Source organism: Diprion similis, chromosome 8 (assembly GCF_021155765.1).
Source record: "Diprion similis isolate iyDipSimi1 chromosome 8, iyDipSimi1.1, whole genome shotgun sequence".
Classification (NCBI taxonomy): domain Eukaryota; kingdom Metazoa; phylum Arthropoda; class Insecta; order Hymenoptera; family Diprionidae; genus Diprion; species Diprion similis.
Window position 1 is genome coordinate 1,819,869 of NC_060112.1, and position 17,188 is coordinate 1,837,056.

Below are 17,188 nucleotides of genomic sequence, written 5' to 3' on the forward strand. Positions count from 1 at the left end.
TCTTATATCTCTATGGTCAACACACGACAGTCCATAAGGATGACTGCCTCTATATTTTTCAGTCAACGGCATATGCATGTTGGGAAAGGCAAAATTAGACCGAAATAATAGCACAATTGCGATCACGGTAGAGGTGGGAAGGTATTTATCGATTCGCGTATAAAAATTATTTAACAAAAAGAATATATCCGGTGATCGTCGTATACTCATATATACACATAGAATATGTTTATATTATACTTTATAAACTATAGTTATGTATACGATAATTTTAATGCGCGTATCTATATACTTGCAGACGGGAAGTCGTGCCGATGGAGACGTCGTTGTACTCTGCGAATGGTTTGGTTTGTCTGTTGAAATTTTTTGGTTGAAAGAAAAGCGGGAAGAATGGCGTTTGTTAAATGGATACTCGAAGTACCGCGGAGGTTATTTCTCGCGAATAGTATCGCCGTCAAACGCAGTGTACACAGCTGTGCCAGGATATCCGAAACAAACGTATCCGATGCGGTAGGAACACGGAGAATAATTAAGGTTGGCTTTCAATGACGTTAGTCTCTCTCTCTCTCCCTCACTCGCTCGCCGTGATAAATTATCATGGCGGTTGTACTAGCCTATCTTTCACACTTCTTTCTGCGCTTATAATTTGGACGGATTCAACAGCCGAATTACTGCCGCATAATTGATATCAAACAATCTATGATATTTATTATTCTTTACCCGGGAGTCCGTTCAACAAATGAGTCTCGTCGTCCGTCTTCTAAATGCCGAGAAAAAAAAGACATCCCCAACAATCGACTTACTAACAACGCGTCATTTACTTCGTTTTTCATTCAGGGCTGGGTCAAAGCACTGCGAAACATGAAGGACAACGTGTTTATCGATGTTTCGGACGGCTCGTGCAGCGAGCACTTGCAAATCGTAATACCGAAATCAATTAAGCCGAGTAACTTGACCTATGGAAGCAGCGTCTCAGTCGAGGGTGATATAGCAATGGGACCAAATGGGAGAGTAGAGTTAAGAGCGGAAACTATCTCAGTTGTTGGGGAATGCGTTGTTTCAGATGGTTATCCGTTCATGCCTAGGAAAAAATATCCGCAAGAATACATTAGGCAGTATTTGCATATGAGACCGAGGACAAATGGCTTTGGGAGCCTGCTGAGGATACGAGATTTGGCCACTGTGGCTATAGGAGATCACCTTAGAAGTCGAGGATTTGTCGGAGTCCATACACCAGTTTTAACTTCTAACGACTGTGAAGGTGCGGGGGAAGTGTTCACAGTGAGACCAGCAAGCGAGGGGCTTATGAAATCTATGAAAAAGGAAGGCGTTTCAGACGATGAGGCTTACTTCAACACTAAAGTATTTCTCACGGTTTCTGGTCAGCTACAGTTGGAATCTGTAGTAAGGTGAATGAGTAAAGATTCGGTAGAGTTGCTGCACGCAGCTTATTGTCTATTTTTTTTTCTTAAACAATTTTACCCAAGTCTGAGGTTTATCTTTGTCGCATTTAGCTGTTTGAATCGTTAAACAAAATTGAAAAATAATTTCAGAGGCTTGTCCAAGGTTTTCTGTTTTGGTCCGACTTTTAGAGCAGAGAATTCAAAGTCTCGATTACACCTGTCCGAGTTTTACATGATCGAAGCTGAGATAGCTTTCGCTAGGAATATTGAGGAGCTAGCTCAAGAAGCTGAATTGTTGTTGAAAAGTGTGACTAATTATGTCATCGACAAGGGGGGCTCAGACCTTCGTATTCATGGTGCGCCAGAGCCAGATTGGCTTGATAAAACTTTTCACATAATCAGCTACGATGAAGCTGTAAAAATATTGGAGGAGAATATAGGTCAATTAAGTTCGCCCATTAAGTACGGAGAGAGCCTTTCAAAAGACCATGAACTATTTCTAGTACAACATACCAACGGAGTACCCGTATTCATTGTTGACTTTCCAAAAGAAAGCAAGCCCTTTTATATGAAAGAAGCTCCCCACGACCCGACAAAGGTAAGGAGAAATTATCCCCTTGTTATATTTACAATTTCATATTGCCTGTTCTCAACTTGGAACAAGAAGAAAAGAGAGTACGTTAAAAATTTAGTTCTTCTGTTTGTTTTATTCAATGATCTTTCGAAGGCGGCGGCAATGGACCTCTTGATGCCTATCGTTGGGGAATTGATAGGAGGCAGTATGCGTGAGGATAACTACGACGTGTTGAAGTCAAAGTTATCTTCGCTTACCCCAAACCTAGATTGGTACTTAGAACTTCGTAAATATGGAAATGTTCCCTCCGGAGGTTTCGGAATGGGTTTCGAACGTTATTTGCAAACCATAATGGGCATACCAAATATCAAAGATACTATTCCGTTTCCTAGATGGCCTCACAATTGCAAATTTTGAATAAAGATCTGCTCTAGACTGAGTTCGATTACTTTTTTTTGTTCAAACGTACCACTGCAGTTAGTATTAATCAGATCAAGACCAGAGATGGTTGAAAACATTCAATGCTTTCAAGTATAAAGCTCTATTCTTTCAATCATCGCACAAAGTTTGCAGTAATTGCTATTTAAATTGCAGCAAATTGGGAAATGGGTTTAAAATCAACAATCGATATAGGTGGATTTTATTCTTTATTATTATTCGATTAAATACCGTGATGAAATTTAACAAAACACCATCAAGTTTTGCAATAATTAATTTTTTATTCGCACGAATAATTCATTCAATGATAATCATGATCCAACGAAGTAAGTGAGCTTCCTCGGGCAGCGTCAATGGGTAGAATATATATTTATTAGGGTGATTAATAACGAATAAGAGAAAAAAAAAGTCAAGACCCCGTGTAACCAACAAGTAGTTTCATCTTTTTTTTCTTTTTCATTTTCTTTTCTTTTTTCTTTTTTACAACAAAATAACGATTTTCTCTTCTCTTCGATGGAAGTTTCTTATTTCATGAATCGCATTATGATATCCTATATATACAATAAAATAGATAATTATTATATCACACATTTTGTACAGTTTTAAACATTTGTGATTCACAACAACACTCGTTTCACATTTTCGTCACCTCATAATATATGTCACTCATATTTTGTATAATTGAGTATACAGGAAAGTAAAGAAAAAGAAATCATTGTGTTGAACGCTAACAACCCAGCCCCCAAAATTGTTTTCAGCCCATTTGTTTTCTTCTTCGTCTCTTTCTACCACCCTTTTTCAACAAATTTTTGTTTTTCTTTTTTACAACAAAGTACAAACAATACGAAATGGTATTCAAGTTTTTGTGCTCATCGTTGTTTTCATCTTGTTTCTTCTTATTTTTTTCTTGTTCGCCTATTCGATGACCTGTTGACCACTTGTCATGGAAAACGAATACACACGAGATAATACAAGGAATGCTAAATACATCTTAAGCTTACCCCTTAACTCGTTAATATAGTAATACATTTATAAATATATACACATCACAAACTTCTCTCGTTATTATAATTATAATAGTAATAATAATAATAATCCACACGCTTGCACTCTTTCCACTAAACAATTGTTTGGAGCATAACACATATAACTTGTATGAAATGATCGTTAAAGGTTACGTGTTTTTTAAGAATCAGATAAACTACGTAATGTATATCGTGTGTTTTACGTTAAACACTGCATTTTAGGTTCTGAAGATTTTTCACAAACCCGCAGCTTAACTTGCACCATGCGAAACTAGCCGAAAAACATTGGTCTATTTAAATTAACCAATATTCAAAATTTCAAAAGTCATTTCCACACCAATCAAATGAATTTCAAACCATTGAAGTCAAAACGATTGAACGAAAATTAATTACTTCCAAATATAACAATGCCGCAAAAATATGTCAATTGTTCAAGCATATAATAAGAAAGTAAAATTTATCGGTGGTGGATAATTCATTCAAGCTTTATTTCTCGACGTTCTGATTTTGGCCAGTTTTTCAATTAGCACAGTGTTTACTTACCTTCCTACGGAGGGAAAAATTATGGAGATAAACGGGGAGAAAAGAAAAAAAAAGGGGGGGACTCAATAAGCATATACCGCCGGATCACATCATACAAGCTGTACAAAAGGTCGATCAAACCTGTATTACGCCCCTACTTAATATTATATTATTATGCAGTTCTGATATCATAAGCCGAAGCTTGGTTAGATAATCCTTGACACGCATCGGATTATGTTAAGTCGTATCCTTGCTTATATTTACATTATTATTTACATGATGGAACAGAGGCCAGACAATTCATGACCCTTTTCTACTGGGGGTAGAACAGACAATTTTTTACCTTGTAAACTTGGCTTTATTGACGCTGGCCTCAATATTTCAGGTGCCACTGTGTCTGGGGTTTTGGGATTATTCGGTTTGTCTTTTAGTTCGTCTATTTCCTTTGTGGCGGTCAGCGGCTTTGTTATGTTTATTTTTATACGCGACGGGGCTGCTGGCAGAGCCGCTGGTGCTGATTCCAACTCAACATTACCATCTATTGAACTTTTCACCGCTGTATGTGTTGTGTCGACCAGCGCCGGCTCGTTCACTACAGGCTCCTCCACGTCTGGTGATAAAAAAAAAGTAAAACCTCGTTTATTAATCCATGCATGCGAGTAAAATGACAGTCATATTCGATCGTCAAAGAAACTTAGGTGGACTCACCAGGTTCGGGATCAACAGGTTCAGTCTTCACCTCCACATTGGTGAATATAAATTGCTCCTCCGTTCCATCGTCAATAATTTCTTCCTCGTCGATGGGTTCCTCTTTGATTTTAACATCGGCAAAATCTACCGATTCTATTTTGTCGGGTGTTTCTTTCTCGTTGAGTTCTTCGATTTCTTTGTCCTCATCTTTTTCAACTTTGAGATTATCCTTTTCACTTTCCGTTTCCTCAGGGATATGGGTAGGTTTCTCCTCATTCATCTTTTCCTCTTCCTCTTTCTTTTCTTCTTCTTCTTTCTCCTCTGTCTCAGGCTTTTCGCTCAATGCTTCTGCAGCAGGTTGCTCACCAGATTCCTCAACATCTGCTTTCATCTCTGTGTCTGCATTCTCCGGTTCTTCCTTCTTTTCTTCCTCAGCTTCAGTAACTGATTCGTCCATCGGAGTAATGGAATCTTCCAAGGATCGCTAAAAAGTGCAACGGAATGACTTCGTTACCAAATTGACAGTGATTAAGTAATAATGGCAATACTGATGATGGTCATAACCCAGTAAACTTTGATTGAGCAAGAACGATTATCACGAAACTTAGTTAATAACATTTTCGAAGTCACATACCGCAAGATGCTTTTCCTATATTGCGAGATGAAAAACGAAAATTTATTTTTAATTAGCAAACAAAAAGTCTACTGATTTTCAAACACCTACAACTAAAATATGACAGCAAAAAAATTAACGATTTTCCCAATCTTTTAACAGGCATTTTCCACATTTATTTTTGGCGTTCCAAAAATTTCTTCTACACCAAACGATCATAACCAGAGTATACTTCAAGCAATGAAAAACATAGCTGTAAGTTTTTCATTGAACAGTAATTTCAATTTCATGCAGAGCATTACCTTATGATCCTCGAGGCATAGAGGATGGTAATTTTTCCCTTCGAAATTGATTGCAGGCCTCAAGTGCCATTCCTCCTTTTCCTCATTATAAAATTGTTCGAAAGCATCATGGCACACCTGACACTGCGTATCCTCGTTTCCTACTGTAGGCACACTTGGTTGCACAGTTTCCTGAGGCGCGTCATCCGTGGCACTGCCTTCGGTTTCTGCAGTTTGTTTTTCAGTCTCGAACCAGCTTTGCGCTATCGGAAGTAAAAGGTGATTAAGATTCACTACCCAAGTCGTGAAAACAAAAAGTATCAAAATATTTCGTGTCACTAACCTCGGTCCTCCAAATCCTCGATTTCCTCATACTGGATCCAGTCACTGACGTCATAATACCATGGTCGGGAATGCGCTTTCCTTGCGGAGTCCCTTTCACGTCGGTTTTGTCGGAAATGCCAGTCCAAGTGATGACTATACCGTGTTGCCAGCTCGGGAGCAAACCGCGCCCCACAAGAGCTGCACTGCATCCCACTGTAAAGCGCTGCAGCAATGGCCGGCTGCTTGCTACAAAGAATTATGCAAAAGGATAAAGAGAAATAGCTTCAAGAGTCGAAGATTGCAGAAATGATAAATGGAATTCAAAACATGATTAACGAATGAAATTTCATAGATACTTACACTTTGAGCGTTTCTGGTTTGTCAAATGATACGGGAATGATTTCAGGCTCCTTTGTATCCTCCTCGTCTTGTTTCTTTTGCTCAGAGAGAAGATTCGGAACTATACCAGTGGCCACTAATCTTTGGAACAACTCGTCCATGTTGAGAGTAGGTGGAAGTGGCGGGGCTGCCGATGTGTTTTCGGCCTGCTCTGCTTGGTATGATAAACCAGAAGAAGGAGCCATTGCAGAGGGTAATACTGAGGAGAGTATGTCAAGTTGCAAGTCTGGAAGAAAAGTAAACATGATTATTGACTTGGATATCTAAGCGGCAGTCAATACCCTAACTAACAAATTGACCAAAAATGCTTCTTATGATTGATCAAACTTCAAATACCGGGCTTAGGTGTGGAATTAAGGTCCGATCTATCCTGTGAAGCAGACTCATGTTCAATCGGCGGGTACGTTTGATGCGTTGGAAGAGAATCCAAGTTCGTTTTATTGTCCAAAACAGGTGGCGTTGGTGGAGATTCGATAGGGCTCTCGCCTCGCATTCCAAATAATCTGACGTATCCAGCTCGAACGCCTTTTGGCAGAACTGAGAACCGAATGAAGTGTTTCTTGTCCCTGATGACGATAGGTTTGGGAAGTCCACCAAACTCAACTTTGAATGGTCGCCCGTTGAGCAGAACAGTTTGTAGAGAATCAATGAATTCAAGGGTGTTGGGTTTTCCCTCGATCTCAAATCTGCAACAATTTCAGTGGAGATAGTTAGCGTATTGTTCGTCAACAAATAGAAGTAAGAAAACGGCAGAAACAAGGAATGGAACATACATTTGCGGCTTGGCGTCCAAGAACACTGGCACCATGTTTCTGGCATTGATGATCAGATTGATTTTGGCAATGACTAGATCTGTCCTCTTAATGTATCCAATTTTCACCTGAGGTACAGGTCCTTCCAGCTTGACGCTGACCTTCTTACCACTGAGAAAAACGGTGATAGGGGGTCCACCAAAATAACACTCGTACCAACAATCATCGAACCACAATTCCCTTGTTGGAGCACCTAATTTCACTCTGAAACAGAAGAATCAATCATTTTCGAATGATCTCAATCCGGTTGTATCTAAAATTTTCCCCATTGAAAACAAGACACCCAACATTCATTTTACCTGTGAACTTCTCCTTCGTAAATGAACTCCTTGTAGCCTTCGTTGAAAGCACAAGTAACGGTATCCTTTTCGTCGATCAAAATTCTTCTAACTCCAGCTTGGAAACCAATCTCCCTAGGATCATCCCACTTCATGAATACGACGCCGGTATCTCCGTAGTATCTTATCTCTTTCGGTACTCCGTCAATCTTTATCGACTTCATGGTGTCCTTGGCTACTTCGGCAAGTATCTTGGGATCTGGAGGTGGCAATTCCCTGCTGTGAGGTCCCTGATTCTTGAGCAGCACACCTCCAAAGTCAGGGTCATTCTCATTGGGGTCATACTTGGTGCCAACTGGTGACATACTCCTGGGCGGCATGTTGGGACTGACGTTTGGCCCTGGAACTGCGTTGGGATTCGGAAGCATGTTCGGAGGAGGCATCACACCGTTGTTCATCATTATGGAGCTTGGCCCATTCATGTTGGAGATTGGTATTGCAGGTGGCAGCTGCGAGCTCGGAATACCAATTGGGCCCATTGGCCCGTTAGGAATCAAGTTCGGCATCATCGGACCATTGGGGCCCATCGGTCCCATCATTCCTGGAAGCATGCGCTGGTTGGGAGCCATGTTCTGATTAAAGCTTCCATGGAACTGGTTGAACTCCGGCCTAATCGGACCATAGTGTCTCGGACCTTGCCAAGGGCCGACTGGTCTATAATCAGCATTGAAGTGACTGGGAGGCCCAGAAAATGGACTCGCAGAGTGGTTCCAAGAACCGGGCGACTGCCAGGCCTGCTGACCCTGCCATCTCACGTTGCTGTTCTGACCACGAGACATTTGCGAGTCTTTGTTCGACCTGCCACCTTCGTTGTCGCTGGACGGACTGAACGTCGGTGTCCTGTCTATATCGAGTCCTCCTTTTTCCCACACAATAGAAGTGCCCTCTTTCTCCTTGCGAAGGGCCGCTCTGAGTTTCTGATCTTCGCTCATTTGCAGTATATCTTGTATCAGGTTGTTGTACTGGATTTTCGTTATTAATCCTTGGTTCAGCTGCTCAGCAGCTTGCTTCATGATTATTTCGATATTGCTATCATCGGATCTCTCTGGCTTTTCTGGGTCTCTGTTTCGCCTTGAAGATCTCGTGTCAGTATCATCAGTAGAAAGTGTCCTGCGCCTCTCTTTGGGATCGTCCGGTAATTTGCTATACAGTCTCGGCCTTCCAAGTCTGTCTCTGTCGCGGTCTCTATCCCGCTTTTCATCTAGGCTGCTTGTCTTCTCTCTGGGTCCTTTGGGAGTCGGCGCTTTCAACTTCGCCCAACCGTCTTTCCCATCCTCGCCAGATATTATTGGAGGTGGTGGTGTAGGGGGACGTCCAGCGCTTGGGTGAGTCAGTGTGCGAAGGTCGACATCCTCATTTCCGAACAGCCTGTTGACCGAAAAACTCCTTTATTTCTTATATTATTTACGAATATTGGCAGAAAATCGACAGTAAATCAGATCGAGAACAAACAGTGAAAATAAGCAAGTAAACTCACGCGTCGAACTTCTCAGCTTTTGACTTTTTCAGCGTCGTTGATTCCAAGTGTTCAGAACTTTGTCTTTTATTGGCGCCGACAGTCAACACTCGCAGATCTAAGTCCTCTTCTGTAAAAAGTTCTTTTATGGGATATCCTATGCAGCTAAATAGTAAAGTGCCCAATAACGTACGACGCGAACATGATGCCAAGGCAATGAACAAGCGTATATTGGGCATTATACTATATTTACCTGTGTCATTTCTTTTGAAAATTTAGTGTAACATACCATATTTTAATCATTTTTTTATCACTTATAATGACGGCTGGAGCTTACCTTCAAGCTCCTTCAGGTATTTAGCCCTTGGGATCCTCCTAATCTTAAGCCTATGGGTCTACATTTGTTTATGCAACATCTAAGCATGACCGCTTCAAAAGTAATAATTTTCAATACGTTGCCAAGTTGTTCATTGTACAGAAGGTGAAGCATAATTTTCATTTCAGAATGAAATGAAAATAAATGAATAAATAATGTGAGAAATAATAAAGATCAATCATTCATAGAATTTGAATCTGGTCTTCGTAATTTTTTAATCTCGTGTAGATCAATATCTGTTTACTGTTGGAATATCAACAGAAAGTCTTGCAGAAGTAAACTACCAGATTTCAAATAATGCTACACTAATAGTTTTCGCATCGCTTTCCAAGGCTGAATCAGGACTGGTAAAATAAAAATGTAGATTGACTGATGATTTAGCATTATTTAAAATGTCCCTGAACGAAAAAAACCAATGGTTCCTCTACCAATCCTGACACGCCATAAACAAAACTAAGTCTGATTTGTCATCAGAGAATAAAATGTGTCGAGCACAAGTAAATAGCAAGTTGCAAGATGTCGTAGAATAACAAACTCACTCTTTTCGGTAACACCAACACAGGCAGGAGGCGTAGGAATTGGCAGAGCTGTCCTGAGATCCTCATCCTTGGTTGCGGGGTTGACAACAGACTCCAAGCAAGGCTGAACGGGAAGCGGAGTAGCGGATATAACGTTCATCTTCGGACTCAAACTGCCATCTCTGTTTCGCCTCATGTAATTTCGCTGTCTAGCATTGAGCCCGATTTCTTTGAAAGTGGGCGGATGAGGAGGAGACACTATCAATGAACCTGACTGTTCTTCCTCGGTAAGACCTCCCGAGCTACTCAAGTTGGAGCTAGACTTTGTATCGTTACGTCTTGGTATTCTATAAGAAGGACTTGAACTCCGTTTCCTAGATTTCAGAGAGTTCTTCTTTCTGCTCTTCGGATTTTGGGACGACGAGGACTGGGTAGGGGATGTGCGGATCGACAGCGAGCTATCCTCGCTGTCTTTCTCGTTCGACTTAGACCTAACGGGACTATTTTCCCTTTCGACTTTAGGTAGCTTGCTCGGCGATCCCTGAGGTTGTTTTGACCGCGATTTGTTCCCTAACTTTCTATGCGACGACTTCGAGGAAGCGGAGGTCTTTTCGCTCGAAGACGAGGCAGACGCTAACTGACGTCCGCCGCTCGAACTTTTATCTTTTGATTTCGAATCCGCACCTCCACTTCCTCTGTTACTTCCAGATGATGTCGACGATGCATTGCTGGCATTATTGTTATTATTATTATTATTATTTATGTTACTTGTATTTGCTAAGGACTGATTTTGAACGACCTTGGAATTACCATTAATGTTGTTAGAGCTGCTACTACTATTACTAGACGACGATCTGGGGTCTTTCTTCTGACTTGTTCGATGCGATACAGCATCTTTGTTTGCGTTACCACTGAAATTTTTATTATTGTTGTTGTTATTCAGGTTCGTATTATTACCACTATTGTTACTATTAGCATTTATCATCGAGGTATTGGAACTGGCAACATTTGACGAAGGCTTGTTTATAGTGCTAGTCACAGCCTGTTTAGATGTTATCTGCTGTTTTAATTGCTCTGAAAGTACAGTGTTTGTGACGTTATGTGCTGGAGGAGGTGGTAATGGTGGTGGTGCTAGCGATTGATTATCTGGACGAGAATCCTTCTGGCCAGCCGTTGTTATTCGTAGACGTGGGTCAATGTTTGACGTTACAGATTCTGGAGTGGAGGAAGACGTCAACGGCTTCAGTCGTGGATCCCTAGAAGCTAGCCTAGCCGATGCTACAGCCACGCTGCTCGCCGGCGCAATTCTTGTTCCATTGTTAGAGCCAGAGTTTTTCAAAAGAGATGCAGCCGCTGCCGGAAACTGAAAACAACACGAAAAGAAAGATTTCAATGATCAGCACTATTCATCAATGAAATCCTCTGGTCTAATGACCAAATAAATAGAGTATCTAATGCAGTAGAAATAAAAGCAATATATGCAAACTTTTGAATATTCACCTGTTTAGTGACATGTTTTGTCGCTTGAACAGGCAAAGTTACTGGCACAGTTGCGCCAGGCGTCACATTATCCGTCGTCGTAACAGGCGGTACTGTTGTCACGGCCTGAGAAATCGACAAAGCAATGAGCACCGTTGCGTCAAATTAATAAGCACTTTGGAGCACGCGTTTGTTGAAATAAAACTCACCGTTTCGTTTCGAATACTTTCGGCTTGTTTGTTGAGTTGTCGCTGTTGCTGTTCCAGGCTGGCCGTAGCCTGCAGTAATTCCAACTCAAGTTTTTGTTTCTGCAACTCCAAGAGCTCCCTTTGTTTCTTCAATAATTGTTCCCGCATTGCTGCCTCGCCTATCGTTATCGGAGCGCCAGGAGGCTCTTGGACCGGCGTGACTGGAGGCTCGATTGCTGGTGGAGGTTGAGGCTGATAAAATAGAAGAATAAAAACGTCAGTGGCGAGTGAGTGTGATTTTCTGATGAAAAAGAAAACTTTTGTTCTTATTTCTGGCAAGCCGTTCCATCTTCTTACCAGTGACAGGAATCTGGGATTCAGATATATAGATCCCGATGATACGGACGAAAGGGAAGACGACGATGCGATTATAGGCCACGCTGGATCGATGTTGTGCACTCGGACATCTAGGGAGAACAGCTTCTTCGCTGGGAAAACCTCGTTCCAAGTCTGTCGCAGCTTCCACATACTAGCCCTTGTACTTTCGTCCACCTAATAGGTATGTGGTAAAAATAGGTTGAACAAGTCTGTGATGAAATGGAACTGTTGCAAATTTAGATACATGTTAGATTTTAATATTTTACTCAATGTTCAGATACATGAATTTGATGAAATTTCGAATCTCAATTCAATTCAATTTTGGCTAGTTTTGAAAAATTGTTTTCTTTATCTGTTTCATATTAAGAATTTAGTTATCCGTTTCTTGATTTCTCGTCTCTTTGAATAGCATCAATTGCAATGTAATGTGAGAACAAGGTCATTTTCTTGTAAGGTTTCGTTACGTCTAATGTGTTGAATTATCAGCTCGTTTGTAACAGTCTGATTGTCTGCTTGAGATAAGTGATTAGCTTGAAACTTATTAGGAAAAAATAATGCTCCTGCGTATATCTAACAGATAATTAACGATAGGTAATTAGTTTAGTAATTTTTTTAAGCAAATTAACAAATGAATTACCTTCTCGAAAACACCACAAAATAGGTTGACAATATTTTGGGTGAAGAGGCTTGTGTAGGCTCCGTTAACGTTCTTGACGATTGAATCGATGAGGTATAGAACAGGAAGTTTGATATCGCTTCTGACCTAGTAAAACACAATAACACACTATCCCACTTGTACGGTACACTCAATCCACTGGGTTTTAAATCTTGGCCACCGCATGCCATCACCAGCCGACCACCAAACATATGGGCCTTCTTTAACGGATCTTCTTTTGATACGCATCCCAAACCACTACCGTCAACTTATGATTACCGCTACATACTATGCCTAGGATTACTTAGTTGCTAATAAAAACTTATGAACCAGAAAAAGATACCTTTGGGATAAATTTAACATGCCAAGACAGCAGTTATTCAGTCAAACTACATGTAAAATTAATACTCAGAGAATTTGTCCGAAGAATTCAATATATGAAGAAATTAGATGAGTAGAAGTTTTGAAACCGATGAGAATTACGTTGAAGATGTAAGTCATTTTTCAAAAACTGCATTAAGTAAAGAGATAAACCTTCAAAATCTATCGGAAAAATTTTGTAACATTAATCTGCCTCTCTCTCCCTCGATACATGGATCAAATGAATTATATAATATTCAGGGTAGAGAGATAAGTGTAAAAAGATCATTAGTTGGTAAATAAGATTTGATAAAATAGCAATAAGTACATAAAATCACTAGTAGTTTTGCGCATTTTGTTGAAATGTTAGAAGGACCAAAATATTGGGAGAAACAAAATAAAAATAATTAGTAAGGAGTGATATTTGCATTTCTTCTGCTTTTTACTTCTCATTTTCAACATCTCGTCGTGTCGTTCAATCAACATCAATTTTATTCAATCGAAGTAATACAGTACATATATTTTAAGATAAGGGGGAAGGATAACTTTCGAGAGCAAAGCGAATTGAAATTGAATATTAGAATGCAGAATGAACGCTCGATGAAAAATTTATAACCGTTTTTAGTTGGCGTAAAATTTTTCCAGAAAAAAAAAAAAAAAAAAAAAGAATGAAACAAAAAATTTAGTGCTCAAAATGAAAGAAAAATTCCAGTTACAGAGAAGGAGCGTAAGAATATACACTGTCCTCGTTTGCTTCATTTGCTAGACCTAAATTTAGATATTCCTTCTAACAGAAATACCGGGGTCATTTTGCAACAAAAAAAAAAAAAAAAAAATGTCTAGAATACATTTATTATACTGCAGCTTGCATACAAAAATTCAATCGATATTTATACACACTGATCAAATATTGCAAATGTGTTATTTGAAGTTCTACAATGATTGTGTTGAAGGCTTACAACTCGTTGTATTCCTGTGTGTCCTCATTTCTATAATATGAAATTTATTGATCAAGTTCTATAAGATATGTGTGGAGAAGCTGGGGGGAAAAAGGAGACTTATAATACTCCAGTAATTTTTAATATGAAATATAAAGAAGAACGCACAAAGTAGAACCTAAAAAAAAGTCAAGTAAAAATCGAACAAACAAAAATAGAGAAAAAAAAAAACAATCAAAACTATAATAAGAGAAAAAAATCTTTAAAATCTGTTACCCCAGTGAGTACATATACACCCATCGTAACAGGTCCAAGCAAAGGTCACCAGAAATTAATCACCACACAAGGTTTTGTTGCTACTTGAAAAATGTTGCTATTATTCTGCTTTTCTTTTTTCTTTATCTTCTTCCTTTTTTTTTCATCGCATGATATTAATAATAATATTAATAATACTAATAATAATAATCATCGTATCGTAAATATGGTTACAAATTTATTTTTTTCTATATCATATATCAGAATATCATGTATGTACAAAGAAACGGTCGTTCTTGGTAGCTTTGAAAAAAAAAAACGTTTAAAAAGCATGTAGTAAATAATCGATTAATACTTCGAGATATATATTTGTGTATCGATATATTTATATATATGTATGTTTGTGTATGGATAAAATGTATTCGGCTGTACGTCGAAAAGTAATTTTAAGTCAGGTGGGTCGGGGGGGGGGGGGGGGGGGGTAAAAAAAATAAAATAAAGAAAGTACGAGTGGTTTAGCGGCGTCGACAGTAATCAATGGAATAAAAACTTGTACATCATTTCCACACACTTGGCAGCATCATTTATGTAATTATATATGATGATGTTATAATACTGAGTTTGTTTATTACAGACAGGATTAGAGAAGAGGAAAAAATAATGGTAAAATTAATGCGCAATAGATGAAATTCTTATCCCTGAAAAGAGATCCAAAGAAGGTGCATAAAATTACTTAACTCTGAGCAAAAATTGTGTTATTTTTGTGTTTCTTTAAATTAAGAAATAATTGAACAGCGGTATGATCGCAGTGTACAATAATATCACTCTTACCATGCTACTTTCTGCTATAAAAAGCCATTTTCTAATTCATCTACGCTGAATGAAAAAAAAAGGAGTATTGTGATTATTTCTTTTCCTTTAATGTGCTAAGAAATGATTAAATTTTCTCACTAGCAGCAAGCAATCTTTCATGTATATGCCACAGTCTGTTTTTCCCTATTATAACAGATAGGTTCTATTTCAAGTATGTTTTTTGTTTGTGTCATTAAATTTGATAACTTGGAACAAGTAACTAACTAAATTCGACTCGATTACAATCTATTGACATCCAATTACTGTTCCTTTCAGTTTCATTTTGCCAATGAAAAAGAAGTCGCTCTATCTATGGAAATATTTGTCAGTATGCTGGTACAGCATGCAGTGCCAAAAAATGCGCCAAACAGTGTACATACTAGTTTGTGTTCAATTTTCTTTTATTATCAAATAAGTAATCGGCCACATAATTATACAGGGCAGTTGTACGAGGCAAAGAGGCAAGTTGGATATAAAATTATTTTAACGAAATAATAATGCATCACATCGATTGAAGAGGAAACCCTCATTCTCTGATCACAAATAAAATACAAGTTATTTGGAGAGATCAATGGAAAAAAAAAAAAAAAAAAAAAAAAAGAAGAAATCAAACAGACAAACAAAAGAAAGAAGGCAAAGACTGTACAAGGCTTCTAATTCTCACATATACAATTTAAATAAAAGAAAAAAGTGCCTCAATGCCTGCACGCACATTTCCGATCGATACAAAAATTTTGTTTCAGCTTAGGAGATGAAAAAAATATGAAAAAAAAAAAAATTTTTTAACCTGAGCCTTGAGACAATTTTTTTGTGCTTTGGATATATTAACTACAATAATAAGTAACCTTTTGCAGGTGATTCTCGACGACTTTGACGATAGCTGGTGCATGTTCAACGTTATCATCGGCCAGCATCGTCAGCATGTTGATCAGGGGTTTACTGTTGAACGTTAGGTCGGACAGCGACGAGATATACTCATCCGCTATCTCCTGTGACCTGGGAGTCGACATCGCGCACCGGTCCCTCTGCCCACCTCTTCAGACGGTTCAAAAAAGCTGGAATCGACCAACTCGACGTCTTCAGTTCTTACCGTGGTAACACGTTCATTTCACACTGTTGTACAAACAAGATAATGGTATTATTATCATTTTTATCTTATTTATAATCATTGCGAAAAATATAATGTGTTCATTTCTTTTCCACTGGCATTTTACTTTGTACAAAAACGAAATATATGGTTAATTTTCTCGAATAAGTTCCCACTAATAGAATATATTAATGATAGAAAAGAAGAGATAAGGGAAATCAAATAACAAATTTATGTCTAAACGGGGGAAGAATTTCGGTTGAAATGGAGCATTTTTTCTGCAAACGATGACGATGCTTTGTGGAGAATTATTGACGATACAGGTGCGCGTTAGACGCAGAATGGACGAGCTTGTGTAAATAAAATTTTCCGATAGCAAGGTTTGTGTTTGCATGCAAATAATACGTGGGGTTGACGCGTATTATTGAGAAAACGGTAGTGTTTAGCGAGTGACGAAACAGTTAGCGCGGCGTTGCGGTATTTTCATCGACCGATAAACTTTTTTATTAATATTATTTTCTCAACTCTCGAGAAGGGGAAATGATGTAAAATGTATTTGGAATAACGCGTATGAATACAATAAGCAATTAAAAATTCGGTGAGTCACGTAACAGTAATGATTACAATGAATTGGTTCAGATATCCAATTTATGATTTACGAGATATCCAATGAGACTCGACTACACGCTGCTGCTTTTTCTCTTTAACATAGTTCGCCGTTATACAGTCAGGGATAGATAACACGTACAACACACTTTCTAATTTGATCGAAACTTTTATCACCGATAAATAAGGTCGAAAAAACGTCGAAAAGACGATAATTCGTATCTAAAAGCGTTCATAATTACCTTATAGATACATTTCTAGGCACAGTTACACATCCTACGCACTAAAACCGTTTATTTTATTTATAACAGATTACTCGTACAACAAGTATCCTCGCACGAACGAAGCTTCACGTAAAATGGCTACTGTACCCCCGTATAGTCCATTAAACATCCACCGATAAAAGGAGACTTCTGATTGGTCGAGTCGGTGGTCAGCCATCTTAGGCATCACCCACCGGCCAATCAGGAACAGCTTAACATTCCTGGCGTGAACTAGTTTACGATTTTCGCTACCGCGGCGCTGGGTTAGGCACTTGTTCTACGTCATTGGCTAATGGAGATAATAAAGACGGCCGACTCTACGTAAAATTTTTCGCTTCCGCAAATCGTTACGTAATTT

At 38.9% G+C, this 17,188-nt stretch overlaps 2 protein-coding genes across 4 annotated transcripts; one reads left to right on the plus strand and one right to left on the minus strand.

Moving 5' to 3' along the window:
• The first annotated feature begins 32 nt into the window (after positions 1-32).
• On the plus strand, positions 33-3,592 carry LOC124409528 (probable asparagine--tRNA ligase, mitochondrial). Of its 2 annotated transcripts, none has more exons than XM_046887205.1 (5): positions 33-141; positions 299-534; positions 838-1,409; positions 1,554-2,001; positions 2,131-3,592. In XM_046887205.1, the coding sequence occupies exons 2-5, from the start codon at positions 391-393 to the stop codon at positions 2,392-2,394; spliced, it is 1,428 nt and encodes a 475-aa protein (XP_046743161.1). In that variant the 5' UTR covers positions 33-141; positions 299-390; the 3' UTR covers positions 2,395-3,592. The 2 variants fall into 2 exon arrangements, with proteins under 2 accessions (XP_046743161.1, XP_046743162.1); XM_046887206.1 differs by having other exon boundaries at positions 2,120-2,282.
• On the minus strand, positions 3,096-16,926 carry LOC124409506. 2 transcript variants are annotated; one of them, XM_046887154.1, is made up of 17 exons: positions 16,810-16,926; positions 15,720-15,987; positions 12,452-12,577; positions 11,794-11,988; positions 11,458-11,688; positions 11,270-11,374; positions 9,791-11,132; positions 8,897-9,005; positions 7,381-8,787; positions 7,043-7,285; positions 6,606-6,955; positions 6,231-6,495; positions 5,890-6,116; positions 5,568-5,809; positions 5,287-5,301; positions 4,671-5,136; positions 3,096-4,572 (listed from the first exon to the last, which is right to left on the minus strand). In XM_046887154.1, the coding sequence occupies exons 2-17, from the start codon at positions 15,882-15,884 to the stop codon at positions 4,235-4,237; spliced, it is 5,826 nt and encodes a 1,941-aa protein (XP_046743110.1). In that variant the 5' UTR covers positions 15,885-15,987; positions 16,810-16,926; the 3' UTR covers positions 3,096-4,234. The 2 variants fall into 2 exon arrangements, with proteins under 2 accessions (XP_046743110.1, XP_046743111.1); XM_046887155.1 differs by lacking the exon at positions 5,287-5,301.
• Positions 16,927-17,188: the final 262 nt, after the last annotated feature.

What these genes read in the sequence shown, in the direction of transcription:
- LOC124409528 (XM_046887205.1), top strand. Translation starts at nt 391, where the DNA reads ATGGCGTTTGTTAAATGGATACTCGAAGTACCGCGGAGGTTATTTCTC. An exon ending in GAACACGGAGAATAATTAAG is followed by an intron (nt 535 to 837) that starts GTTGGCTTTCAA and finishes TTTTTCATTCAG; the next exon opens with GGCTGGGTCAAAGCACTGCG. An exon ending in CTCCCCACGACCCGACAAAG is followed by an intron (nt 2,002 to 2,130) that starts GTAAGGAGAAAT and finishes GATCTTTCGAAG; the next exon opens with GCGGCGGCAATGGACCTCTT.
- LOC124409506 (XM_046887154.1), bottom strand. Translation starts at nt 15,884, where the DNA reads ATGTCGACTCCCAGGTCACAGGAGATAGCGGATGAGTATATCTCGTCG. An exon ending in CAAAACATGTCACTAAACAG is followed by an intron (nt 11,133 to 11,269) that starts GTGAATATTCAA and finishes TGTTGTTTTCAG; the next exon opens with TTTCCGGCAGCGGCTGCATC. An exon ending in CGAGGATTTGGAGGACCGAG is followed by an intron (nt 5,810 to 5,889) that starts GTTAGTGACACG and finishes TACTTCCGATAG; the next exon opens with CGCAAAGCTGGTTCGAGACT.